This window comes from Abramis brama (assembly GCF_963993115.1).
Source record: "Abramis brama genome assembly, chromosome: 6".
NCBI classification, from domain to species: Eukaryota; Metazoa; Chordata; class Actinopteri; order Cypriniformes; family Leuciscidae; genus Abramis; species Abramis brama.
In genome coordinates, this window is record NC_139968.1 from 31,337,953 (window position 1) to 31,354,712 (window position 16,760).

The following is a 16,760-nucleotide window of genomic DNA, read 5'->3' on the forward strand; positions in this document are numbered from 1 at the left end:
CACGAGTTTAAAGAGGTAAAGACTTAATTGAAATGAACCCTGAAACTGTTTCTTGCCGAGATGAGATGCAGTTCCTTGTTTAGCGGTAAAGTCATAGAGAGACTGTGCAGTCATTAGGCCTACTCTGGTGAGTATGTAAGAGCATACCGTATAAATCAAACAATATAATTTTTTATTGTCAACTGTATCTTTTTTTTTTTTACTTTTTTTTTTATACATTAATGTCAAGTTTAGAAATACTGAACTTTAAATGTGTACCTTTCAAACTTTTAGTCCATTGAATAGTCCCATAACAACACATTGACTTACTGAAGTCCTATTAGTTTTGTTCCAATCTTTATAAAAAAAAAAACATTAACATGCCATGGATACAAGCTTTGTCTAATGCTGATTGCATGTTAAATGCTCAAAGAAGGTTAAATGGAAAATAGATACTGATCTGTGATCAGGTTTTGCCTTTCTCTGCCCTCATGAGTACAATGACAGAAACTACAAGCAAGAACACTACAGAATTCATAGAGATTGTAAACCAACAGCATATATGCCTACGTTATAAATATTATATTTCAGGTTTGACTTGAAAATGAGCATTACAGAAAAACAGTAAAATAACATTTGTGCATAACCTAAATGATATTCATGAGCGAACGTCCGTTGGTTTGTGATAACAGGCCCATCTGTTTAAAATTCCTCAACAGTCAGTCAACACTTTTTTCTTTTTTTTTTGCCATCAGTGACGGCACTGGCACTGTCACTCGTGTTTTTCTCGTTTATACGACAGAAACGCCACGGTCGATCACCTCATCAGCTCGAGTCATGGTTATGATCTAGGATTCTAAGACAATATGAAGAAACTGTTATTGCTCTTTTCTTTCGCATTATTTTTTCACGGTAAGTCATCGGTTCGTCATTCTTTCGGTTTCACATTCAGGCCTGTGTTCTTATACGTAAAATGTCACGTATTAGGCTACAACAGATTCGGAAAAAGACGAATTTCACCGCCGCTACAATGTTGATGAATCGGAACATTTTCATGTAAGGAAAATAATTTGCAAAGAATAAAAGAAAAGCTAAATCATTGCTTTTGTCTGTTCTGCAGTAGCCTAATCTAGGGGGCGGGGTTGCCGGTCGTGGGCTTTTGGCGTCCGATTTCCACACCAACCGTTATAGAGCTGGTAAGTTCCGCCCCTTCCGTAAAACCCCGCTGGACCTCAAAGTTGAAAAACCGTCAATGCAAGTGAATGGGAGAAAATAATTATTTTCTGGTCCCGTTTGAATTATGCCATGAATGTGAACATATGTTGTCTGTGAATTTTTTATATAATCTTTCATGTTACAAGTTTGACAGTATATGGTATGATTCTTCGGCTAGCAGTTGTGGAAAAGACATAACGAGAAAGACTACATGTCGCCTATGTGACGTCACCCCATAATGTTGACTTACCCGTGGTTTTCGCCAACCTCAACGATTTTGTCCTCTCCCTGAAAGAAGGCGGTGAAGTGCACCAAAGACACAGTCATGTTTAGCGGGATCCGTGAGCTAGAGCCGTGTGCTAGTGGTGGTGACGTTTCAAACGCGTCGAAAGCAGCGAAGAGTTGTAGTCCACAAAGTGCTCTCACACAAAGTCTAACCGTATCAAACTTCTACCCGCTAAATTGTAGCATTCTTTACACGAAAAGTTCTATAAAAAATTCACAGACAACATATGTTCACATTCATGGCAAAATTCAAACGGGACCAGAAAATAATTATTTTCTCCCATTCACTTGCATTGACGGTTTTTCAACTTTGAGGTCCAGGGGGATTAGCGGAAGGGGCGGGACTTACCAGCTCTATAGCTATAGGTTATCAACATGATAAACTCTAGTTTATCCATCTGATAAGCTCGGGGACTGCAGATGGAAACTAGCTTAAGCTAAATCTGGTCCAAAGCATCTTTAATTAATGTTTTTTTGCACATTGTCCCTGTTGAAATACACAAATAAATAAAATAAAAAGAATCATAAATTGGTCAAAGATACATTCATAACGGAATGTACATTCATTCATTCATAGCCTTCAAACGGTTCACACTGCTTCTGTTTTGTTATGCAAATATTGTGCACTCATTCGTTGACAAAATCCACAATGACAAAATCTATTTTCATTTTATGATGATATTTAATTCTATAGCCTAGTATTCAGTGTATTCTGTAGTAATAGTTGGCTGTTCTAGGATAGTATTGGCATCTATGTCCATGAACCAACTACACCAAACTTTCTATTGCATAAAAGGTTCTTTACATTATTAAAAGTTACACTATGAGTAACATCTTTTTAAGAACTGATCACTGAAAGGTTCTTTGAAGAACCAGGAATGGCTCTTCTTTCTTCTGTGGCACTGCTGAGAAAACCCTCCTTTTGCAACCTTTATTTTTAAGATTACTGTTTACGTAGTTTACTGATATTGAAAACTTTCAGCTATATTTTTTTTATTTCTCAGGTGTGTTTGGGGAGACGACACAAGTGTCAGTGAAAGAGGGAGATTCCGTCATTCTGCAGTCTAATGTCACTGAAATACAGAGAATATTTGTGTTGATGTGGATGTATGGATCTCAAAACTCCATTATCGCTAAAATCGAGGGCACAGCTCAGACAGTCTCATTATATGATGTTGATGATGGGAGATTCGAGGACAGACTGCAGCTGGACAATAAGACTGGATCTCTGACCATCAGTGACATCAGAACCAAACACTCCAGAGATTATTATATAAAGATCATCAGCACTGAGACCTTAGTCAATACATTCACTGTTACTGTCCAGTAGCTCCGATAGATCTATTGATTATATAGTTTAGGCCTATATATTTTACTTTTAAAATGCACTATGCATCGCATAACTGTTCCTGTTTGTTTTCCAGATGTGATTTTTGCAGGGTTGGAAAACAAGAGAGAAGGAGATTCTGTGACTCTACACACTGGTGTTACTGATTCACAGAAACATGATCTAATACGGTGGACGTTTGGAACTACGAATCCAGACACTTTTATAGCTGAAATGAACGTAAAGATTCATGAGATCACATACAGTCCTGATGAGAGATACAGAGAGAGACTACATCTGGAAAATCAGACGGGATATCTCATCATCAGAGACCTCAGAACCGCAGACGCTGGTGTTTATCAACTACAGATCTCCAACAGTAAAGAGACCTTATACAAGAGATTCAATGTTTTTGTTGGTAAGTAGCTCATGTTTAATCATGTTATAATGAGCATTTCCCTTAAATCGCACAAGCAATTTACTTATACTAATGACTTTCTCTCTTCAGCCATTCCAGATCCAGGTTTGTCCGCTGGTTATATTGTGCTGATTTGTGTTTTTCTCCTGCTGTGTGTGACTGCAGCTCTGGCTGTGATTTACTACATGTTCAGATACTCTAAACGGAAAGGTAATCATTATCTACAGCTATTATAGCAAAAGGAATAATCCCATATAAGAGTTTAAAAGTGTATTTAATTTGCATAACTATGTTTTCTTTAATTGAGCAATACTATATCTTTCACGAATTATACAGTAGGTGATCTTAAGAAAAACAGGAATTGACTGTAGCTGTAAAGCAGTCTGTGATTCTTGTTCCCACTTAAGATACAGGAAGTTCTAGAATCCTAGAAATGCATTTTAAAAAGTTACTTTTCAAATGAATTGAAAATCAACAGAAAATAGAACATCCCTTGATTAGGAATGCACCTTAAAATGCTACTTATTTATGCAGTTCACTAGGAGATTTTGCAGTTTGAAAAATTAAACATCACCATGATGTTGAGAGTCAGACACAAACAGTGTCAGTAAACAACGCTTTTGAATCAAATTGAAAACCAATATCTGAGAGAAGATCTGTTTCTTGTTAGAACAGCTCCTTCATTACAAATGCATTCTCACTGGTTTGGAGCAAAGCTATTATTTCTGATGGGACTTCAGACATTTATAGTGGTTTATTCGTTAATTTTTCTTTAGAATTGTAACTATTTGTAAAATTAAACATCTGTTAAAACTTTTTTTTTTATCTTGGTGCTGAGACAGAAAAAAAAAAATCGGTCTCAGTGACAGAGGGAAATTCTGTCACGCTGAGAACCGGTGCAACTGAAATCCAGAGAGAGGATGAAGTACTCTGGACATTTGGACCGCAGGACATGGTCATCGCTCATACACAAAAAGGCCGGCAACATTTCGTACGTCGACGACGAGCGGTTCAGCGACAAACTGCAGCTGGACCAGCAGACTGGAGATCTGACCATCAGCGACATCAGGATCCGAATCTCTGGAGATTATCAGATGCAGATCACAGGCAGCAGAGCCAAAACGAAGAGATTCAAGGTTATTGTACGAGGTGTGTGGGTAAATTACTTCAAACACCCTACAGTGTTGTCTGTAAATGTGTTAATTTATTCATTTTACACTTCATTGAGGTCTAAAGTGGGTTTTGAGTTGCTCATCTGCACATATCAACATGCTTTGTTTCTATTTCTTTATGAAATGAAGTGGACACACTGAAATTCACAGAGGGAGAGTCTGTTCATCTGCAGACTGGTATTACCGAAATACAGAAAGATGATGTGATTCTGTGGAAGTTTGAACCTATAAACGCCCTCATAGCCAAAGTTGATGGCCAAACCAATGAGACCAGCGATGTTGACGAGAGATTCAAAGACAGACTGGAGCTGGACAGTCGAACTGGAGATCTCACCATCACAAACACCAAAAGCAGCGACTCTGGAGTTTACGAAGTACAGATGAAGAGCAGCAATAAAGCTTCATACAAGAAATTCAACGTTCTTGTTTGGCGTGAGTAGCTCAAGATAATCGCAGTATTGATAGTGTGGTTTACTTTCACGTTCACATGTTTCTTCTATATGTTTCTCTCTCTTTGGCAGTGAATACGCTGAAATACACAGTTGGAGATTCTGTGACTCTACAAACTGGTGTTTCCGAACTGAAGAATGATGAGCGGATACCGTGGAAGTTTAGCGATAAAGAAACGTTCATAGCTGAACTCAACGCAGCCACCAATCAGGCCTTATTCTATGAAGGTCCTGATGGGAGATTCAGAGACAGATTACAGTTAAACCAGCGAACTGGAGATCTGACCATCAGGAACATCAGCAGAGCACATTCAGACGTTTATACACTACAAATCACCAGCAGCAAAAAGATCACATGCAAGAGATTCATGGTGATTGCCCACGGTGAGTAACAACTATATTTAGCACTGTTTTGATGCTTTTAATGCTCTTAACACAGATTATTAATAGTTAAAGACACAAACAACTGAAAAAAGCCAACCTGATCTCACGGGAAAACATAACTTTGTTACAAGGCGGCACATTTGTATGAATTCGTACAGTGTAAATCATACAAAAACGTAAGCATGAAGGTCCACCCCTAACCCCATATCTTAACACTTGGGTTTATGCAGATTGTACAAAAACGTACACATTATATTGTATGTATTTATATGAATTAGCCAATAATTTGCCCAAAACGTAAAATAGTTACAAATTGTCATAAGTGTGTTGAAAAGAAAATTTGAAGATATTTGGCCTATTATTTAATCTGGTGGATAAAACAAGGAATATAATAAATAAAAGTCCACAACTAGAAGATGATCGACAGGCCATGTCTTCCCTCTCTTTCCCCTTCTTTACTCAAACATCAGACTTTTTAATGCAGGAAAGAGGTGGCAACAGTTTACACAGGAATCTTGTGAAAAGAATAAAATGTTGGCTGAAATGTCGTTCTAGCTGACAGGAACGTTCTTGGAACTTTAGCTAACGTTCTGGCAAGGTTCTCTCAATGTTCTTAAAGTAACATTAATAGAATGTTTGTTCAAATTTATCTGTTCTTCAATAATGTTCTCAAAACGTTAACATAAAAACATTATTTATTTATTGTGCATGGAATGTTTTTCTCAAGTTTTAGTTAGATGTTCGTAAATCTTTTCGGACATTAAAAAAAATGATTTACCTTTAAATTACTAGACATTATAAAAATCATATTTTGGTAAAGTTTTATCATTTTTAGGTTTAATTTTGTGCATTTGTTGGGTTTTTACATGTATACTAAAGCATTCCTCGCAATCCATTCATTCCTAAAGGGGTCATGGGAAGGATGTGTAACTTTTTTTTTTTTATTACAACCACATAAACTCCTCGAATCCTGTGTGTGTGTGTGTGTGTGTGTGTGTGTGTGTGTGTGTGTGTGTGTGTGCTCGTGGTTCAAGTGCGACAAAAGTCCTAAGGTCTTGGACTACTCCGATGAACACTCAATTTGTTTATTTTTTTAATTTATTTTTAATGAGGGAAAGATGAGGTTTCGGGAATATTAGCAATAACAAAAAAAAAAATCCTAGAACATATTTTTTTTTTATTATTCTAGAAAGTTTCGGAATCGTCCAGGTTTGCTTAAATAAATAATTGAAATGTCGGTCCAAATCCAAACCTGTATAGATTATTTATGTGGAGCGCAGAAATCCATCACAATATTGAAGAAAATGGACCCTCTTGACCTCCTAATTAATCAGGTAATCGATGTTACCGTGGCAGTGAGGTCAGATCACCTGTTATAATGTCCATGTTCTTCTCTGTTTTCTGGTGCTGTGACAAAATAAAGAGAAGACTGTGTCAGCGACGGTGGGAGATTTGGTCACACTACACAGCGAAACTGAAATACAAGATGATGATCTGATTCTGTGGCTGTTTGGAGCTGAAGACAGACTCATAGCTAAAACAGAAACAAATAAAAGTGCCTGTACATATTATGGTGCCGAAGAGAAATTCAAAAACATATTGAATCTGGATCATCAAACTGGATCTCTGATCATAAGAAACAGCACAACTGAACATGCCGGAGTCTATAAACTACTGATCATCAGCAGCCGAGAGACTAAATACAAGAGATATAAAGTTACAATCCGTGGTGAGTAACATGGTGATCTTTTCTATTTTGGCTCTGTGTACAGACGCTCTGAAATGAACATATTGCTGTCATGTCTTGTTTTGGTTTTGTTTCGTGTCAGTCATGTTTCATGCCTTTGTCATGTGATTCCGGGTTAGTCATGTGATCCTGCCATGTGTTCCCTTGTCTGATGTGTCATGCTGTCATTGGTCCATTGTTTCATTGTTCATAGGTGTCCTTTGTCTAGTCATTAGTCTGTATCTAAGCCCTCATGTTTGCCATGTGTCTTTGTCAAGTATTGTTTCCTTTAACCACTGTTTGGTAAGTGCCGTGTCCGTGCTTTTGTTTTCCGTTTGATCACGTTTTTGTAAATAAACTGCATTTGGGTTCTCAACGAGCTCACCTTCAGTGGACTGCTTTACAATTGGAAGATTTAATTTTCTAAATTCTCCTTTAATTTTCTCAATTCTTTACGGTTTGACACTCAACACTGTATTATTTTTTAGTGTTTTTGATCGGGTAAGTGGTAGGAATGCTTGTGTTTTAACCCTCTGACGGTTTATGGGGTCTTTTGGGACCCCAAATGACTTTTGCTCAAATTAAAAAAAATGTTCCCTTTGTCCAAATGGTATGAAACCTTCTACGGCTCTCAACACTTTCTAGATCTACAAAAAAAAAACAAATTGGAATGATATCTGTTTTTATGTTAGCGTGACAAAAATTGTGACACTCGTGGTCTTCGGGGTCTCTGGAGACCCCGCAATCAAAATAGACAAAATTCATCATCAAAATCAGAAACAACGCAGAACACATCGACAGAAATGGCACAAATAAAGTGGCACACTTCCACCAATGCAAAAAACATCCACAATGCTAAATTATATTGCTCACAACACGTGTGTATACACACACACACACACACACACACACACATATAGAGGAATACATTTTTGAGACTATAAAAACTGTTCTCTTATCATTTGTAAAATAAAATCATCCAAAATGCAATACCACCACAAAAATAAATTGGTGACACTGACACATTGAAAATGTACACACGCACACACACACACACACACACACACACACACACACACACACACACACACACACACACACACATACACACACAGGAACATTTGTAAGGCTATAATTTGTCAAATAAAATCATCCAAAATGCTAAACCACTTCAAATATAAAGTGGTGTGGTGACACTGGCACATCGACAATGTGTACTCACACACTCTCTCTCTCTTTATCTCTCAGACACACACACACACACACACACACACACACACGCAATTGTGTGTGTCTAGAATCTAGAATTAGATTAAAAATAAATGATTGAAATAAATGATAAAATCTTAAGACTCCAACATTTCTCTTTGTAACATTTTGTTCAGGTTTGATTCTAATCATAATGTAACATTATTGAAAAACTGGGTGGTTTTTTGGTACAAAAAAATGCTAAACTTTGACAAAAATATTTTATTTTTGTTATAATTGTGATTTTATAATATTTAGATATGAATCCAACTGAATCCAACTTGTGAAAAGATATCTTTCAGGTAGTCTAATAGCAAATAGCATATACTGGAGCTCTATAGCCATCTAGTGGTTAAAATTATTATTTTTTATTTTAAAACTGCATTTTCCAAAAAATGGGCAAAAATGTTACATTAAACCATTTAAAATCATCCATGTTATCCCCATGAATGAAAGTTAGAAATCTGGGTCTTTTATAAAGTGAATTTTACATCAAATGTTGTTTTTTTGTAAAAAGGCTATTTAAATATTTATTTATTAATTTATTTATAGAAATTTAAAACATATCATAAATTCTCCAAAAACTGCACAAATGTTGAGTAGAAACATTAACAAACAGAATAAAATTACATTTGTAAAAAAAAAAAAACTATTATCTTGTTACAAAATTAAATGTTATTTTCTGGGGTCTCTAGAGACCCCAAAACCCAGAGTGTAGACATAAATAAAGACCATCAGAGGGTTAAACATGTTTATTGGCTGAACATTGACACTAAAGTAGCTGTGACATCAACCTTTTTAACCAGTATTCTTTGTTTTCTTACAGAGAGAGAAAGAAATACAGACAGTGTGGATGAGCAGGAGGGGATATGCCTAATATAAATATAACTCTGAATTTTTGCACATTTTGTATGACATTATGTAAACAATTTTAGAGAATTTATAATTGACTATTATTTTAATTAGGTGCTTGTGAACATAACAAAAGTGATCATAACTGAACTTGGTTCAAATGGTTAATCTATATATTTTTTATTTTATGTTATATATTTATGAATTTATTTTACTACAGTCCTTAACTTGTTAGTGTATGGACCTTATATGAATAAAATTCTGCTCAATTAATAAAAGTTCATATAAGATATAGATATACTGCGGGTATTAATATCTTAATATCTGTTTGTAAACCACAATCTGATGGATGTCTTTTCTGGAAAGATAGCAAAAACTAAAATATTCTCTAGTTTCATTCAATAAAAAAAGTCAATTAATTCACCTTAAAGGGGTGGTTGAGTATGATTTCACTTTTCTAACTTTAGTTAGTGTGTAGTGTTGCTTTTTGAGCATAAACCACATCTGCAAAGTTACAATGCTTAAAGTTCAAAGCAAAGGGAGATATTTGCTTTTAAAGAAATAGTTTTTTAAATAAATTGTTTTATCTCCGTTTTTTAATCGGAGATATTTGCTTTTAAATAAATCGTTTTGGACTACAACAAAGGCTGGTAGGGACTACACGACATTCCTCCAGGTTTAGTGACATCACCAACCCTAGAATTTACATAAACCCCTCCCCCGGGAACACGCAGTCCATGTTGTAGTTGTAAGCTCACGTTAAATCGGGCCCAAAGTCCGGCGTCCGACCAGCGCAGAAGGTTATCACGTGTTCTGTCCTCACTCATGCAAAGTATTGGTTTGGTTAAATGCGCAATACATCAATCATATGTATTCTCTCGCTCTTTCATCTGACTCCATAAATGAAAAGGTTTTAATGATATCTGTGGATCATTAATTGTAAGTGAATGTTTGACTATTCCTAACTCTTTAGTAAAATAATGTCAAAATCAGTTAGAATAATCAAATGTAACAATTTATTATGTCAGGTAAATGTATCATGCCAATTTCATAATCATTCAGAAGATAATCGATACAAAACATCAAATTCTCTGGAATAAAGAAAAGATGCAAACCCAACATTAAGAAAATAGACATGAGGCTGAGAGATCTCTCTCTCAGCCTCATGGGTGAATCTGAGTTACAGAAAAGGCCCCGAACTCCCTGCTGCACTTCATTAAATAGCCAGACCTCTTTCACATGGAAACATGTACTAACAAAAGAAATTTGCATTCAGAGGTAGCACATCTTGAGGGTGAGTGACCATTTGTCTTGAGAGACCACCTTCCTTTGTAAGTCAGTTATCCATAAAATCTTAAAAACCTTATTACCTTTTGTTTTACTTATCTGGGAATGGGACAATTGCACCAGTCGCACTGTGACATTTTAAATGATACCAAACATGAAAAATACTCTGGGATAATCATTCACATTAAACTATACATTTTCTTGGGTGAATTCAGGTGATCATCTGAGCATGAGAGAGAGGGGGTGAGGGGAGAGGGAAAGAGATGTAGATGAAGATGATTCGGAGGTGAGACTTTTGTCTCGATGGTGCACGAGATCCAGTTCAAATGGTAATCTCCAGAGAGGTCCTTTTGTCCTCTCAGAGTCTGGTCACCCCCGAAACAGACTGTCCGGCATTTTGTAATTTCTCAATTCTTAAATAGTCGAGTACATTTGTGAGTCAGCCCAAACTGTTTCATCCATCTTTTCACATGCAATAGAAAGTCACTCTGTGTGCATCTCACAACAGTTCCTATACGAGTGAATTATAAATTATCATGACAGATTCGAATATGCTAATTGAAAATAGTTAGCTCAACATCAGCAACATAAATTCATCAACTAACCATTCAGAGACGTCCTGTTGCAGTGTTGTCACTTCTTCTTGAGTCTCTCCATCTTTGTCTGACTCCGTTTAAACATAAAAGGCAGAACAGTTTCTGTCATTTTGGTGTGTGTCTGCGTGAGGTAATCGGAGCTGCTAACCAAGCGGCAACATTCTAATCTGAAAATTGAAGCCTACCTGGAAGTGTGAAAAACTGCAATACATCGAAAATCCTCTAGGGGCAGGTCCCAAAAGGGAGCAAATGTCCATAGACCCCCATGTTAAAATGTCCGTTTTCACAGCATAAATTCACGTTTTTACAGGTTGGTCCCATGGACTTTTATTGTATTTTTCGATAGGTTCCGAGTGCCTGACAACTGTGAGGGGGGTGAATTTTTTTCTAACTCGTTAGTTTAGATCGTATTTAGATATAAAATGTATGAGCTTGATTGACTGATAACGAGCATAGGCTGCGCCGAGTGGAATTCCTGAAATTTGACGTCTCGGCCATGATCTGACACAACACATTATACCACCTCTGTATCCTTTCTGAACATTTGTATTGAAATATCGTACATTAAATGGGTTGCTCTGCTATAAGATTTTCCAAGATGGCGCCGCCCATACCCCCCATAAACGGCCTCAAACTCGTTCTTCAGAAAGTCTATGGGTGACGTCACAGACGCTTTGTCCATATTTTTTACAGTCTATGCTGCTAAGACACAAGCTCTTGAAACCCCGTCCTCTGTGTCGGGAGCAGCAGCATATTTGCATTTAAAGGACCAGACAAAACGGTGCGTTTTTGCTAACCCTCAAAAAGTGACAACTTTAACATGCATGCTATATAAAAATATCTCTGAGGTATTTTGAGCTAAAACTTCACACACACACTCTGGGGACATGAGAGATTTATTTTACATCTTGTGAAAAGGGCATTATACCACCCCTTTAAGGTACAGTCAAAATAGCCATTGTTTGTCACTATTGACAGTGGATCTTTTTTGCCCACAAAATTTCCCTAAAATGTTGCTATTCCCTACAGACCTTTTTTTTTTAACCACTGAGCAAAACAATTTTACCAACTTGATATTTTGCTCTCCTTATATGTAAAAATTCATCTAAAAAAATACATTTTTGTGAACTCATTAATTACTAGATGTTTCCACTACGATGGACGGCATATTTTCATTGTTGTTGGTTTCTCAGGGACCAATCAGTGACCAGACATATAAATAAATTTGTTTCCAATGGTCTGAAGGAGTTAATATGTCAAGACCATAACGTATAAACAATTTAAATTTCCACCTAAAAAAAAAACTTCAAATAGTTGTGCTCTACTAAATGTATTTATTGTTTTTGATTAAACAATAAAGATGTAAAGTTTATACCAAGATTAGATGTAAAGTTTATTGTAAATATTTCTTGCCATTGTAGATGTTAAAAGCTGATAAATGGAGGATGTTTTTCTTTCATCTTCTCAGTTTTTCCACTTATCCAATGATCTGAAATGAACGAAATGGCACAAGAAATATGAAATAAAAACAGTATTATGAGATACAGTCATGACATTGATTGCTTGTTAGTTACTTATGTAAAGTTTTATTATAATGATGATATAATTGCACTTACTCCACTAATCCAGCTGCTGTAGGCAGACACACGAGTGAAAACTGTTGGCTTCTGGTAGGCATTACAACCCGATAATGACACAAAGCTGGCCACACCATGGACGACGTACTGACCGCTGACCTGACAGTTCAGAGGACCGCCAGAGTCACCCTAAAAACAACACAACAGGAGACAAAATGAGACATTTTACTGCAGTATGAAGCAGTTCATGATCTGTTTGTCAGTCTGTCTTTCTCACATGGCATCCAGAAAAGCTGCAGCCACCAGCGCACACCATGGAGCTCTTCACGGTGCTTCCCCACCAGTCGCTCCGAGTGCAGGTACTATGCTCCATCACGGGGAGGAGGGCCTGTTTCAGATGAGAGGAGAGTGGCCCACCAGCTAAATGAAGATCACATCCATGAGAGGAAGGAATCAGGAATGAGTTACATGCAAATTATTTCAGGCAACGTCAAAGCTATCTGAAGTGAAGTAAGTGAAAGCTGACTCCCAACGCGGCCCCAGCCGGTGATGTAACAGATGTTGTTGTGGGGCAGAACCTGTCCAGAGGGTGGAAGGGTGGCCAACTGCACGAATTGGTTCATATAGACATCAGAGGACAGACGCATAAGAGCAATATCATATCTGAAAAACAAAGAAAACACATCACAGACTTTTTTTTTCACATTTCATTTCGCGCTATAACTTAAGAATATCTTTAATATGATCATGGATGTTGTGTTGATGATATAAGTCCAGTTGGACTTGTTTAACAGTTCATGTAATGGATGAAGTCTGCTGGAAAGGTTTGGCATGAACTTTGCATAGTATGTTAACAGTCCTAGGAATGATCGCACATGGCTTACGTTATTTGGAGATGGCGCATCCACAATAGCTTTTACCTTTGATGGTGCTTTTGTGAAGACCAGCACTGCCAATTACATGTCCTAGATACTCGATGGTGGGCTGGAAGAAGTCACATTTGTCTTTCTTCACCCAAAATGCCATACTCTTTTAGCCTTTGTTGTGTTGCATTCAGGTTCCCGAGAAGATCCTCATCATCTTTTCCTGTGATTAACAGATCATCGAGATAACACTGTACTCCATTCAATCCACTCAGAATCTGGTCCATGGCACGCTGGAACAATGCTGGAGCCGAAGTTATGCCGAAAGGAAGCCTCTGATATCTATACAGGCCCTTGTGTGTCACGATGGTCAGCAGCCCTTGGGAAACAGGATCGACCTGCATTTGGAGGTAAGCTTGACATAAGTCTATCTTGCTGAATTTCTGGCGCCTGCTAATCCAGCAAAAAGATCTTCAATTAGTGGCAAGGGGTGTTGTTCTACAGTTAAAACAGGGTTGACAGTAACCTTGAAATCACCACAAATTCTGACTGATCCATCCTTCTTCAATACGGGAACAATTGGCGTGGCCCACTCTCTAACACTCACTTTCTTCAGTACGCCAGATTTCTCCAGGTGGTCTAGATCAGTTTCTACCTTAGGCTTTATCGCGTAAGGAACAGGGCAAACTTTTAAGCACTTACAGTAGGTTCACTATCAGACTTAATGGCCAGCATTACAGTAATGTCTTTCATGTTTCCAAATTAATCTCCAAACACCTCTGCATGCTTCCTCAGGAAATGTTGTAGGCTGGTAGACTCTTTCACCACTAAATGTACTTCCTGCCAATTTAGCTTTATTTTCTCTAGCCATGATCAGCCCATCAGAGCTGTGTGACTACTGTGTTTCACAATAAGTTTACCTTCTGTTTGTTTAGCTCTATAGCCACATCCACGACTCCTGAAAGAGGTACAAACTCACCTGTGTCAGCTTCGCTTCCTCAAGACAGAGATATGGCCACTTCTCTTGGCAAGTTGACTCCACCATGAGTGATACAGCGTCTCCAGTGTCCACTAGGTGTCACCCAGTAGCCATCAGAATTTGAAGACACAGACATTACATGAGTATTCATTTTCATCAGATTCATCCTCTTGTTGTTTCCAGAGAGGGAGAAGTGGAGGAGAGCGATGAGGAGGAGGAATTCGCCAATGAACTTGTAGTTGAGGATCCCGGTGATGATCATAGTGATGAATAGGGTCCTTTTGTATCACATGATTGCAGTTGTTTTACAGAGTAGCCTTCATTCTTTCTTGTTAATGTGTTTCGGGCAACTAGTTCATAGGCTCGATGGACATTACCGGTAACTTGTATTGTTCAGCCCATGGCTGTCACATCGTTTCGTTTTTTAATGCTGCCAATAATCTAAAGGTGGTCGCACATCGTACGAGAAGCACAGCGCCGCGTCGCGTCTATGACAACTCAAGGCCTCATTATACTTCTGCGTCGGACCTACGCCGGAGCCTATACGCCGTAGGCAACGTGTTGGTTTTAATTTATACTTCTGTGTCGTTGTCCGCGTTGACGCGCACCTAGGGAGCATGTGAAACCCCGAGGGAGGGGTTCTGGCAGACCAATCACCGCGCTTGTGTCCGCGTAGAATTGATGCGTTGTTACATTTTTGGAGAGGTGCAAGTCAGGGTACGCCGTAGGGTACGCGCGTGCGCTACACACAGCCTACGACGTAGCTACGGCGGCAGTTCGACGCAGAAGTATAAAACAGGCTTCAAGGTATTGCACACTGGACGCGCACTTTGTCAGTTTATGGCCAGCAATATTGTTATGTTTAAGGATATTATGGAATTAAGATCATGTCTGTACTATGTTATGATTGTACAGTACAATTAAATACAATCGTTGCCTAGTCTGCAGTCTGAATTCACTTTACCTCAGAGCGTTCGTTAACTGAATGAATTGAGAATAGGCTATCACCTGAAAATCCGATAACATCAGCAATTTTCATTCAAGCAGCTGATTTCTGTAAATGAGTGTAAAACTGAATGTAGCCTACATTGCAGCACAGGGTGAAGACAGTATACATTAACGACGATTTGAGACAATATACACTCATAGAGAATAATGTGTTCGAATTTTAAAGACGTGGCGCTGCGCTTCTCGTCTGGTGTGCGACCCCCTTTAGACATACGGAAATATAGTAGGCAAATTCTTACATTAACTGATTTGTTAAACACAAACACAGATTTGGTAACCTCCTACTGTCATGCTTTCCGTCTATCAGCCTACACTATTTGGATCGTTATCTCTAGGCCTACACTCAATGAACAACATCTCAACACTAAATTAAAGGCCTGTCTCATATAGACGCCTGTCTCAAATACAAGCCGGTGCAGTTCGGCGATTTAGGAAAATAAAAGCCTGGGCTATTATTTGAAGTTTTACGGTATACAGGTGACATACTGAGTTGTTTTGCACATGTAGGCCTATTATACAACAGGGAACCAGTACAGAGTATCATTAGGACAAAACATGCAACTTTAAGAATGCAATACACAACACTTATACTACAACCTAAAAGTATTTACTCTTTTTGTGAAGAAAAAGTAGATACTTTTGAGTGTGTAGCAGAAAGTAGACGAGCTTTGGGACATACTATCACGTCATCATGGCTTCTCTCTGTCGCATCCTTTCACAGTAAACTGGCCTGTAAATCATCTTGTCAAAGATAAAACCCTCCACATTTCATTTAATTTAATTTCTAACCATATCGGAGAGAAATGCAGTAGCGCGTTGATCTGCAGTCGCGGGTCTTTCATGCAGAGACTCTCCTCATATTAATGCATAATGATGCATTTAAAAGTTAATGGCCACACAAATAAAAGTCCACATTGTTATTGCAGATGAAGTATAACACGAATAACATTAAATAAAAAAAAATTATCAGGTTGTTTAGTCACTCAAACCTTTATCTAAACCTCCCACCGTCGTCGCACAGATCTGCCATGTTTGGTCGTTTTTAAACACTTTTTACTCATGTTGTAGTTCCTCCTCCAAATCGCAGTGGGTTGTGGGCAATATTAGCCTTCAGAGTGTGCACGGATACACACTTCCAAAATCTACCAGAAATAGTAGACCGTCCGGGGACTTCTGGCATACTCTTTTCAACATAGCCTACTATATGCTTTGGGACACACTTATTTTAATCTCACAAACTGTTTAGGATGGATAGTATGGACATTGAGACGTAGGGTTAGTTTTTAAATCAGGGGTGGTTCTAGGGTGAGTGGATATCCAGGTCTTAGCCCAGAAAAATCCATATGTGTGTCAGGGTACTGTAACAACATTGGCTATCGAATCATTCGTCGTTGG

General features: G+C 38.0%; 2 protein-coding genes across 4 annotated transcripts in view; one reads left to right on the top strand and one right to left on the bottom strand.

Moving 5' to 3' along the window:
- Positions 1-16,760, bottom strand: part of LOC311085782 (elastase-1-like) — a 200,576-nt gene that overhangs the window by 170,054 nt on the left and 13,762 nt on the right. The window contains exons 5-8 of one of the 2 annotated variants that reach the window (XM_084118415.1): positions 13,042-13,178; positions 12,793-12,935; positions 12,555-12,704; positions 12,319-12,427 (exon numbers count right to left, since the gene is read on the bottom strand). The exons of the other annotated variant lie outside the window; for it this stretch is intronic. Of the exons in view, the coding sequence (XP_083974541.1) occupies positions 12,416-12,427; positions 12,555-12,704; positions 12,793-12,935; positions 13,042-13,178 (442 nt within the window). The 3' untranslated portion in view covers positions 12,319-12,415. Of the gene's footprint in view, positions 1-12,318; positions 12,428-12,554; positions 12,705-12,792; positions 12,936-13,041; positions 13,179-16,760 lie in introns of those variants that run through there. 2 annotated transcript variants of the gene reach the window in all.
- LOC311085755 (uncharacterized protein) lies at positions 350-9,481 on the top strand. 2 transcript variants are annotated; one of them, XM_084118374.1, is made up of 8 exons: positions 350-891; positions 2,484-3,224; positions 3,315-3,434; positions 4,067-4,373; positions 4,526-4,828; positions 4,918-5,229; positions 6,653-6,958; positions 9,030-9,481. In XM_084118374.1, exons 4-8 carry the CDS (start codon positions 4,145-4,147, stop codon positions 9,083-9,085), a joined length of 1,206 nt encoding a protein of 401 aa, XP_083974500.1. In that variant the 5' UTR covers positions 350-891; positions 2,484-3,224; positions 3,315-3,434; positions 4,067-4,144; the 3' UTR covers positions 9,086-9,481. The 2 variants fall into 2 exon arrangements, with proteins under 2 accessions (XP_083974500.1, XP_083974501.1); XM_084118375.1 differs by lacking the exon at positions 350-891 and having other exon boundaries at positions 3,209-3,224; positions 3,390-3,434.